A 12,628-nucleotide genomic window follows, 5' to 3' on the forward strand; every position below is an offset into this window, starting at 1 on the left:
CTTAATCTATAGGGTTTCTGCTGAGAAAACCACTGATTGCCATATGGGAGTGCCTTCGTAGGTTACTTTATTGTCCCTGGCTGCCTTCAAGATCCTTTATGTTGATTTTTGACAGTTTCATTATAATGTATCTTTGGAAAAGTTCTGTATATTGGGATTAACAGGCTCTTTCCTTTTTCTATTTGTAGACTTGCATGTCTAGTTCCTTCCCCAGGTTTGGGCTGCAAGCTGAGGTCCTATTTTCTGATGCACAGGTGCATGATTCTCCTTGGTGTCCAGTTGTGATGTGCAGAGGTTCTTTTGCTTGGTTATAGATGTCCAAGTGGTTATAAATCAAAGGGGAGAGAATAAAGAAATGACTCACACTGCCAAGGTAATGAGGTCATGCTGTTGTCTTTCAAATTGGTGTGTCATGCAGGTTTTCATTTTTAGTGTGGCAAAACTGTTAGTCTTTTACTTTATGAATTTTGGTTATTGTTTCTCACAAAATAAATTCATACTTCTAAGTCTAAGAACACAGTTTTCTTTCTAATATCATTAAAGTTATGTCATTTTTCTGCTCAGAATATTAGCTTTTTATATCAGTCAGAGTAAAATCAAAAGACTTAAGAATGGCCTCAAGGCCATTCACGATTTCAATGCTGACTCACTGCCTATACTTCCTGACCCTGTTTGCTCTTAGTCTTGTCTTCGCCATTCTTCCCACAAGAGTGGCCTCTCTGCCTCAAAATCTTCGCACTTGCTATTCCACTGCTTGCAATTCCCCGAGACTCACATCACTCACTCATCACTCCCTGCAGGTGTCTCCTCAATGACATCTTGTCAGAGAAGCCTCCAGCCTCTCTACTTCCTTTATCTTGCTTTGTTTATCTCTGTAACATGCTTTTGAAAGAAATTTCAGATTCTTTATCTTTTTTATTTACTTATTGTCTTTCCCCACCACTACAGTGTCAGCCCCTCAAAAGATAGAAGCTTTGTTTTGTTTACTATCATAACCAGTAGACACTCCTTGACATCAATCATTATCCTCAGTTTACAAACATGGTAACTAAAGCCAGAGAGATCTGAATAACTTGTGCAAAGCCACAAAGTTGTGAGAAAAATTCGCAAAAGTTCAAAAGTAGAATGATATTACAAGGACAGATGAAAATGGTAAAAAGTAAAAAAACAAAATAATTATTTTAACATATGTATTTACACTAAATATAAAAATAATTTTGTGAAATGAAAATTAAGTGTACACAACCAATATAATCTCATATCTTTAAAAACAAGTAAGAGCCCTGGCTGGTTGGCTCAGTGATAGAGTATCAGATCAGTGTGTGGAAGTCCTGGGTTTGAGTCCCGGCCAAGGCACACAGGAGAACCGCCCATCTGCTTCTCCACCCCTCCCCCTCTCCTTTTTCTCTCTCTCTCTTTCTCTCTCTCTCTCTCTCTTCCACTCATGCAGCCAAGGTTCTATGGGAGCAAAGTTGGCCCGGGCACTGAGGATGGCTCCATGGCCTCTGCCTCAGGTGCTAGAATGGCTCCGGTTGTAACAGCTCAATGGCCCAGATGGGCAGAGCATCGCCCCATAGTAGGTTTGCTGGGTGGATCCTGGTCGGGCGCATGTGGGAGTCTGTTTCTCCACCTCCTCGCTTCTCATTTAAGATTATTATTGATACAAAAAATAAAACAAAAACAAATAAGAGCCTGACCAGACGGTGGTGCAGTAGATAGAGCGTTGGACTGGGACGTGGAGGACCCAGGTTCAAAACCTCAAGGTCACCAGCTTGAGTGCAGGCTCATTTGGTTTGAGCAAGGCTCACCAACTTGAGCCCAAAGTCACTGGCTTGATCAAGGGGTCACTGGCTCTGCTTTAGTCCCCCAGTCAAGGCACATATGAAAAAGCAATCAATGAACAACTAAGGTGCCACAACAAAGAATTTATGCTTCTCATCTCTCTCCCTTTCTGTCTGTCTGTCCCCATCTGTCCCTCTCTTTGTCTCTGTCAAAATAAAAATATAAGAAAGAAGAGAGATGCAGAGGAAGAAATTAAATTAATAACTGTCTCAGTTTCTACAATTTTGTTTTCCATTATTTATATCCTAAAGAGTTGTCTGCAAAATTTTTCTGTCAAGGGACAGAAAGTAAATCTTTTCAGCTATGTTATCTGTATGGTGTGTTCTTAGTATTCAACTCTGCTGCTGTTGTACAAAGTAATCACAGGCAATACTTAAATAAATAGGTACAGTTGGGTTCCAATAAATTTAATATATAAAAAAGGTAGATAGGCTGGGTTTGGCTCTGACAGGTTCTGGTTTGCCAACCTTTGCTATGGAGGATTTCAAGTAGTATCAAAGATAACACTATATCTGAGAGGAAGTTAGCTTTATTACTTGAAAATAAATGGAAATCTTTGTAAAACCTTTGTGCATATAACCCTAAAGTAGGAATTTTAAAGCAAAGAGATGAGTAGGTACAGGTGTGTACAGCCCCAAGGTAAAATATTTTATTAATAAGCAGTAGGATCAGAAGAGAAGTACGATCTCAGCCTCAGAATGTTTCCTGCAAAAAGTATCAAGAAATGAGCCAGGAACCTACTTTAAATTTGATAGCTATAAATAAGATATATGAATTAAACTAAAATGGCTTTAATCTCACCAAGCCTCCCTCTTTTATTTAAAGATACCTTTAAACTTAAGGCCTTTGAGTATTGAGAATTACTGAGCTTAAGCTCCTTGTTATCAAAGAAAACAAGTTTTGGATGAAAAAAATAGAACTTACATTTCCTTATCATCTGAGAAAAAAAAATCTGCACTTGTAACATAGAAATTTTTAGATAAAGGATTAATTTTCAGGCAGAGGAAGAAGCTGGTCATCATCTGTCAGAGTCGATGTGTAGGGTTTCCTTCTTTGGGTGGAAGGCTGAGTAACTAATGAAAGCCCCTAGAAATCTGGGAGATTCTAGCTCTAACTGAATAACAGATACTTTTCAGCATTTAAAATGATGGCTGTAGGCATTTGGCTGAGCCTTATTGAGGAGTGCCAACATTAAAACTGTAAGAGACTTAAAGACATAGTGGATAAACTGTAATGTTTCTGAGACTTGTGCTATTGTTCTGAGATTAATGCCAACACATATACATGCATGCACACACACACACACACACACACACACAAATACCCCTGGTCTAGGTCATGTAGTATTTTGCACGTTTGTATTGATTTCATAGAAATATATACTTCAACTACTGTGCACACTCCACATTTTCTCTGAGGATCCAGTCAGTCATCACCTTATTGCTTAAAAATTCAAAATACTGTACTGTCATGATCCCACATAAAATATAAGCTGCTGTTTGTGTAAATTATGTACAATACCCAGAGGCACTGAGCATCCTACTGAACTACTAACAAATGCATTTGTATTACATTATAATTCATTCTTATTGCACATGATGTTAAGTTCACTGTTGCTCCCAGGGAGAGAATCACCACTGTTAATTTATAGATAAGTGAAACAGATGTTTAAAAAAATATTAGCACATTATAGAAGACTTAATGGGATCTAAATCTAAAATTATCTTCAACTTGCATCCGTCATTAATTTTCTTCTATAATATGTTTTTCCTTGGATATAACACATTAAAATAAAAGAAAAATTTTTCTCCATCACAGATTGAAAACAAATGCAGACTAAAATACTTTTTCATAATAAATGGAAAAAAAAATATTTTCTTATATGAAAAGCAAATGTGATCCTAATAAGATACATTAAATTTTTAAAAATTATTTCTAGTATAAATATAACCTTTGTCTTTGATATCAGCACTTTTACTTCCAGCTGGTATCTATCCATGTCATCTTCTTTAGATTTCAGACCTTGAAGGGTGTGAGGAGTCACGGGACAGGTCAGAGTTTAGATAGTCGGCAGTAAAGCCAATCTAATGTCTCCCGTGTCCTGTAACACTGGTACACACAGACTGTATCTTGGTGATTTCAGATAAGGTTCAAATTTCTTAACACGGCATGAGTGGATTTTCATTACAAGCCAAAGTAACTTCTTATCAATCTCTTCGCAATTTGTGAATATTCTCATTTTAGTTCTTATACCTGTTGTATCTCCTACTGGAATATTCTCCCTCGCTTCTTCCCAGACAGGGAAACCTCTCTTGCTTCTTTTCAGTGGAGCTGAAAAGTCTGTTCAGTTACTCAACGCATCCAGGTGCTCTTTCCTTTCTGGCCGTTTCCAGCCCCAACTTTAGCATTTGTCACACTGCCCAACAATTCTTTTTCTATGAGTCTACTCGCCTGTAATAGCAAATATCTTATTTGCATCCGGTATTAAAACAAAACTGAATAAAAAATAAATCAAAGAAATATAAATCTTTTACTAGAAAAACAAAGGGTTATAGAAGTTCTTGTTAGTTCACATACCCTATGTCAAGTATCTAATAGTTCTTACTTTTTTATATAGTTTTCTCTCATAGACTACACAGGATTGCTTTTTCACACCTAAATAAGATACTAAAAAAATAAAACACTACTAATAAGGAGGAAAATCTTATTCTTAGCAAATGTAAATTTATATCCTATGACATCAAACAACTCCATCTGTTCTTCCTTAGATTTCTTTTCAACAAAATTTTGTATATAGCTATTGCATCTAATCATCTGGCTTACTAAATTAGGAAGAAAACAAAGGCAGAAATGGACTCCACAGAGAAACATAAAGTAACCATCTGGAATTTACTTTTTTTTCTGCAAAAGGGAAAAAATTCACACAAATAAGAAAAAAAAATGGTGTGTTAAAAAATTAGCAGACTCTGCCAATTTAAAGTAAAATCAGAAATTATTACATAATGGCTTCTTTTTATCTTGTACTGATAATTTCAGTGAGTCTACCATTTTAAAAGAAATTTTCTTTTTCATAATTATGTATAAGAAATAAAGCAATAAATAATTACTGGTAACATAAAGAGAATAGAGACTTCTAATTCTTTTATGTATCACTGTTAGAATTCTATATAGAAGACTTCATACTGCTTATGAAATTTCTTTGCATTCTAAATCTCAGCTTCATGTCAATGAGCCATGAAATGAAACACTGGAGAATTCTCGCTGTACAATGGGGCTTTCGTTCCTTTTGCTAGGTACTCCTGATGTGTTAATAGAAGAGAAACTTTGACTAAAGTATGCTGTTAAAATGCTACATCATGAATTGAAATAATATAGAAAAAATACATATGTAAATAAGAGCTAAAAAGTTACCTGCAATAAATACTTTGTATTACTATTGTACTTAAACACATACGTGTTTTCCTTCAGAAATACTTCTATATGATTAAGAGATAAAGAATAAATATGGCCTTGCCCATATTTTTCATTATGGCGATATTCCAATAGACATATTTGCAAATATCCCATTTTCTCACCTTAAGCCCTGTAGATATGCAGAAAGTATTAATCTCTTAGCACATTAAAGTTGGAACATAGAAACCTTGTAGCTACTGATGAAAATCACAAAATTTGAGAATGTTTACTCAATTTTGTTATTTCCAAATCCAATCTATATGAACAAAGTAGAACCAATAAAAAAATACTTGTCATAGAAACTTCTTAATTTTGAAGCCATAAAGGACATTGGTAATGAAATAACTGCAAGAAAGAAACAGACTACAAGTATGTACCATTCCACATGCCCTCCAAGTGTGTGTGTCAAGCGCGGAAGGAATAAGAATGTTGAGAACTGATAGAGGAAAACAGATGGTCACTGTTGCTCAGTGCCTTTCAGAAAGACGCTGCAATATGAAGTGGAGTCTTATCATCTCTCTCAAGCTTCGTTTCCAAGGTCAAAACTTCAATCCGCTCACACAGATGTCAGTGCTCTGCCAGCATACAGTTGTTTCCCCCAGAAGTAACTTCATTCTAAGAATATTCAGAGTTTGTTTTCAGACACTTGAACCTCGCTTCCTTCTGTCCTGCTTTCTCATCTTGACCCTTCTACCTTCAAACCTTAAGCTGTACTGTATTAAATGATTCAGAACGATTAGTCCAGTATGTTCCAAAAAGAGCTTTCTAACTATCCTACGTCTCCCTTTTCTGATTGATCACAATATTAAAGGATAATATTTTACGTCTTGCTTTTTATATTATAGGACACTTTTCACTCCCCATTAAGATCCTTATGGGGACAACCATACAGACTTCACAAAGAAATTCTAGCTAGAGATAATCAATGCAAAGCAAAAGCTATATGTTGAAATTCAATAGTCAATAAAAAAGAAAATTACAGTCTTATTAATGATTCAGAATAAAAACAAAAATTGGAATAGAAAATAATTAGCATACAAATTAGAAAATTTTACAAAGCAAATTTAAAATTTAGTATCTTTTACAAGTCTTGGTCATCATTATGAGGCAAGAAATGAATTTGAGAGCACAAGGCTTTGTCTTTCCCATCCATCAGGATTGCAAAGGATACTTAGTACCAGAATGATGTGTGACTCGGCCACGAACTGAGCCTGGCTGCTTCCATGAATGTAGCTCTGGAAAAACAAGACAAAGAGGCGAAAGTTACAATCTGAGGAAAAAGGAAGTTTTTGTTTTTGTTCTTTGGTATTTTGTAGTTTTATGTTATAGAGATAATGGAAAAATCAATTATTTAGGTTCCATTTAAAATTATTTTGAATAAAAGAACTAACTAGAAATATCAGATGAAAATGTTGATGGTGGATATTACTGTAAACTGTAGGAAGCAACTTAATATCAAAATAAACCTGTATCTTGTTAAAAGGTTTATCACAAATGCATATACACAGTGTAATAATTTTTCCAGAGTTACTGTAAAATGTATCTGACAGCATAAGGTGCAAATTAGAGCAATAAATTTATGGATTCTTCACCCATTAAAATAAGTAAAAAATTAGTTATCAAATGTTAATTCGTTCTTTTCCATATTGTCAAAGATTTTTAAATGAGACGGCATTTTAATTAATTTTAAAAATATAATTATTAAAATCATTTTAACTCATTGAAAAATGCAGTTTTCCATTCTTTGAACTGTACTAGTTGATGCCAGCAAATTATCTGACACAAATCTCCATTTTGATACTTTGCTTCTAAAAGCCTGCCTTCCACAGTTTTTCAGCTGTTAATCTCATGAAAATTAGTTGCTTCAAATAAAAGTCCTTTTCTGTGCTTTCTGTTCATAAAATAATGCTGGAAAAAAAATAATACCTATGATACATGCCCCCCTTTTGATCTCAGAAACAGTAACTTAATTTTTCCAATTATTTAGGCTAAAACCTTGAAATCGTTCTTGTCTCTTCTCTTACCACCCACCCTTCCCCATATTGCCAGTCAGTGAGAAAATACTGTTAACTTTATTTTCAAAATCCGTTCCTAATTCATCCACTTGTTCCCACTTCCAGGAAACACCGGCAAAGGAGTGTGAGGATGAGACTGGACTTACTGTCTGGTTCAAGCAGTCATCTCTTCCTCTGCTATTGTAATATCGTCCATTATTCTCCCTGACTTTACCCTATAGTCTACCTGGAAGATTAATGCTGTTAAAACTAATCAGATTCTATCACTACCCTACCAGAACCCTTTCATTCTTCCTCAAATGTATGAGGAAAATATGCCATTAAATCTTCCAGTCGCAATACCAGAGAACCTACAGATCACCAACTAATTTAAAAATACAGCCAGGTTAAAAAAATTCACACTTGGTCCTTAAAAACATCATTTCACTGTAACAAATCTGTAACACTTGTAGCTTATTCTTGTGTACATGAGGCAGTGCAGAGTAAAGGCTTATAGACAATCCTGAATATGCTACCTGCCAGCTGTTATTGTGAACAAATTTCTTAAACTGAATGATCTCATCTTTAACAGGAATAGGAAGATATCCTCAAAATATTGTCTTAAAAATGAAATAATGTCATGTTAAGTAATTAGCACAGTATCTGGTTTTCTTTACAGTGAGTAATTAAAAATAACCAAGGATACATCATTTAAAAGTCTCTATTCCAAACTTTTTATTTTTCTAAACATCAGATGAGCATGTTTAAATGTCACTAAGAAATTAATTTTAGCAGGTGAATTTAGGGTGTTGAACTGATACTTTTTGTACAGATGATACTTAGGAACCTGTACTAGTATGTGACTTTTGTCTTCTTTAGTTACCAAAATTGCTTTAAGACCAAATACTCAAAAGACTGCAGGGTTTAATAAAATAGAATTCATTTAATAAATTTTTCTGGGCAAATTATTGTCCCAAACACTAATTTAGGCAATGACAATCCAGTGTAACAAAAACAGAAAACAAACAAACAAAAAAACTTCCAGAACAACTATATTCTTACAAACTTACACATTCAAAGTGTAAGAACACATTTTGTCCAGAAAAGTGCAACAGAGAGATGACAGATTATGGCATATACTAAAAGCCATATGAGCAAACAAAGGAACCAAAGGACAATAAGCATCCCAGAGGAATTCAGTACTAACCCCAGGAAGCTCTCTTTTTAGGGGCCACCTACTGCAATGACTTAATCTAATTACAACTGACTAAGGTCCACAATTTTTTTTTCCTTTTTATTTTATTATTAATTTTAATGCAGTGACATTGATAAATCAGTAAGGTCCACAATTTTAACTGTTCTTAAGAATCTGTCTTTGGTTGATGTATATACTTTCAAAATCCTTTATACAATAAGTTATAAATTCCTTTACAACGTTAGCATGATATACATTTATATTCTTTCTTGTTTTTTAGTAATTCTGATAAGAGACTAGAAAAAAATTTATATAAATATATATATATATGTATAACTTGTATTTATAACCACAGTGCATTTACAGATCAGATGACCAGTCAAGAAGAAAATTTGCATGTCCTTTGATATTGAATACACATCTATTTTTTCCATGGAGAAAAATGGTTTGACAAACCACTAATATAAGTGTTCTTCACTTCTATAGTCCATTAAATTGTTCATTGAGCATATGAACCAAAATTAAAGAATGATTAATAAATATTAGTTTATTAGAAAGTTCATTACCAGGACTTACTTAAAAGCCTATTTTATATAGAAGAAAAAGTAGATGACTTCAAGTTTGTATAACATGATATAAAAAATATATAAATTATACACTTAATTTTAAGTAATATACTTGAAAACACATTAGTATATATATATTTTACACCTGGTTCTATTGCCTCTTACACAACAATATCAGACAGGACATTGGAAATCACTAAGTATAGTACATGTGAGAAGACAAAAGAAACCTCATTCCCTTTGTTTCTAAATTCTTAGAAGGTAAAATCAGTCATTATGTTCTGTTTTTTCAATATTATTTTACCGTGTTGGTAGTGAGTAATCATTAATGAGTTCTGGGCAGTGTGGACCTCAGGCAGTTGTCTGAGAAGGCAGCCAGTGTACAGAACACCACACTGAACTGCCCAGTCAGGAGTCCCAGTTTCCAGTGCTGATCCTGAGCACTCAATTTAAGAGACTGGTTTAGAGACTGGTTGTTTGTTCTTTGTAAGTTCAATCATTTAAATCTAAGTTTCCTAATCTGTGAAATAAAAACACTGAAATTTATTTTATCAAAAAGAAGCAGGAAAGTATAGCAGTTTATAAAATCTAATGCCTGAGTCGGTAAGCCTATCCTCCATTTGCCACAAGTGTGACTTGAACAAAATTACTCTCAGCTTCAAACTGGTCAGCTGTATAATGGAAAAACAAAATGTGAAAAGTGAATTAGATAATATACAGAGAGTATTTAGTATCTGGCTGATAACCCAAAAACAGTCGATAAAGGCTATCTATCATTACTACTATCACTATTCTTTAAGATCAAATGAATTTAAAAATTTTACTCTATTATTGTCTCATGACTCACAGATGAGCAATGTCCATTGGAAAAATCAATGAAAGTACACTATGTCTGGGTTAAATTATCCTGCCAGTGAATACTGTTTTTTAAACTTCTTATTCATATCTCTTACATACCAAGCTAACACTAAAACTATCATCCATGGAGCAGAAGCAAGATATAAAAAAACCAGTCCGACTGATCAGCCCTAACAAAGACTGTTTTAGTTAAATGGCTTTTCAAGCAAAACTGAATAGTAGCATAAGCAGAGTATAAAATATTATTTAGTAATATACATAAGCCAGGAAATAACTTTTGAAGATAATAATGAACAGGATTCAAATTCCTTGATATTTCCCCCTTATTCATTGACAAAACATATTCTGGCATCTGTTTGCTTTTGTATAACTTTCTTATTCAAATAATAAATACATACATACATACATACATACATAAAGTGTGCTTAGGTCAATCCTACAGAGATATGATTTTGATCATTTTAAAAACTGTAAAGTGGCCCTGGCTGGCTGGCTCAGTGGATAGATTTTCAGCCCAGTATATGAATGTTCTGGGTTGGATTCACAGTCAGGGCACACAGATGTGACCATCTGCTTCTCTCCCTCTCCCAGTACCCCTCTCACAGCTGGTGGCTTTATTGGTTCAAGCATTGGCCTCGTGTTCTGAGGATAGCTAGTTGGTCTGAGCATCAGCCTCAGGTGCTAAAAATAGCTCAGTTGAACTGAGCATCAGCCCCAGGCAGGGGTTGCAGGGTGGATCCTAGTCCAGGAGCATGCAAGAGTCTGTCTCACTATCTCCTCTCCTTTTATTTGAAAAATAAAAGACCTGTAAAGTGTTTAAAAATTATTAATTAAACCACAAAAATTGCAAATGAATAACACTAGGATTAGATATTGTTGGGGTTACCTAAATGAAATCTGTCTTAGTTCAGGGTCAAATCTACAAAAGTCTTAGGTCGTTCCTTTCATTTTAAAATACATGATTACAAAATAAACCAAGAGCTTGTCAACAGCTGGAGGAAACTCTGCTGTGATGATCTCTCACCATCTGTATTCATTCTTTCTGTCCAATCTTTCCATGCCGTTGACTAAAATCGTAAAATGCGGGATCTATTTTCTGTGTGTAACAGAAGGACATGTGCATTTTCCTTCCATTTCCTTTCCCCCTTTTGCATATGTTATCAAAAACTACCTGTTAAATCCTGTTAACCTTTCTCATTCCTCTTTACTGCCTCCTAGTCCAAGGACAACAGAAACTTGAAATTATTTTCTAAGTGATAATCTCTCAATTTTCTAGCATATGAGTCTTCTAAGAATTGCAATAGTAGAAAAAAAGGCACATGATTATTTGCTATCAATAAAAACACAATATAGAATAAAAATCTTAGATTTTCTTTGACAGTGTTTTCTAGGAAGTCAAGAGGGTTCCTCATTGCTTTTAAATAAACTTACCTGTCTTCGAAGTTAATCTTGGCCGTTTAAGCTGTGCCAGCAGAAAGCCACCACTTTCCTCCAAGCCTACATAAAACGAGGGTCCTGCTCTTTGTGTGCAATAGAATTAATCATGTTTTACCATGGCATTCTATATAAATAAGATGGTATTTCAAAATATGTAAGTTTGTAGGAAGGTTGTAATAACATCCTAGTACCGAGGCTCCTTTGTGTGCTACGGTACTCAGACACTACAATAAAATAATCTTTACTATTTCCTTTTCAGTTTCTTTCTGGGAACACTACTGTCTAGGAGAGGATTTTTTAAAGTGTTGAGATGTACTATCTTATTTAGTGTCAAAATTAACAGTAATGCTTAAAAGCATCCTATGATCTTCCTACCGTATGATGTTATAGTCCTGCTTAAGATGGAACCAATCAATTGGATATTTGTTAAACACCAAGCGTGACAGATGACAGACAGGCAGGCAGGCTTCTGCTGAGCTAATGGCAAAAGGAAGTATCCTGGGTCACCACTGTTCCTGAAGAAAACAAGCTGAAATCCCAAGGTACTTATCACTCTGACATTCTAATAAAAGAGTTCTCTATTTCTTGTTAGTTATACATTTCTAGCTCTTTCCTTTGGGGTCTTCTTTTCATTCATCAACCCTCATCAACTTCTGTGAGTTAGCCCTCATTCCTGCGAGGCTCGGCACCACATGGCAGATGTAACACAGAGCATACAAGAGCCAGGAAAAGTCCTTCTGGAGGTGGCCTGAAAACTGAGATATTAATAAGTATTGTCTACATGTGGGTGGCAAAGACTACCACTGTGTTTGATTTCTCCAGAGGTATAGACACCCTATGCTTGAAATCCTTAAGTACTTCAATAAATAGCTGCTTAAAGTAAAAAATGATTATAATAGACACATGACAGCACCTTGTAGAAACACTGATGAATCTGTCCCTCCCTAGAAGGTCAGCTGACAATAACCCGGAAGACAGAGTGCTAGAGAGAACACTTGTAGAGTAACATAAAACAGCCCTAAGCCCCAGACCAGTAAGAGGGCCATTGGGAAAGCACTGTGTTTGAAGAGGCACCTCTTACTTTTTTAATAAAGTTGGTAATATGGCTAAGAGGGAGCGAGACTCCCAAAGCTATTGTGCTTTCAAAATGTTAGGAGAATAAAAATATGACAATATAATAAAACTAAGTGTCTTCCAATCTATGGCAAAAATGTAAAAGGTTCTATGCTCCACCTTCTAGATAATTTTAGTAATTAATACTGTGTTGACAACAACAGATTTAT

General features: G+C 34.8%; 1 protein-coding gene across 2 annotated transcripts in view; it reads right to left on the bottom strand.

Annotated features, from left to right (window-relative positions):
- TUSC3 (tumor suppressor candidate 3) overlaps positions 1 to 12,628 on the bottom strand; it is a 124,553-nt gene that overhangs the window by 20,014 nt on the left and 91,911 nt on the right. For both annotated transcript variants that reach the window (XM_066380249.1, XM_066380250.1), the window contains exon 7: positions 6,467 to 6,530. In XM_066380249.1, coding sequence (XP_066236346.1) covers positions 6,467 to 6,530 — 64 coding nt within the window. The remainder of the gene's footprint in view (positions 1 to 6,466; positions 6,531 to 12,628) is intronic.

Source organism: Saccopteryx leptura, chromosome 4, assembly GCF_036850995.1.
Source record: "Saccopteryx leptura isolate mSacLep1 chromosome 4, mSacLep1_pri_phased_curated, whole genome shotgun sequence".
NCBI classification, from domain to species: Eukaryota; Metazoa; Chordata; class Mammalia; order Chiroptera; family Emballonuridae; genus Saccopteryx; species Saccopteryx leptura.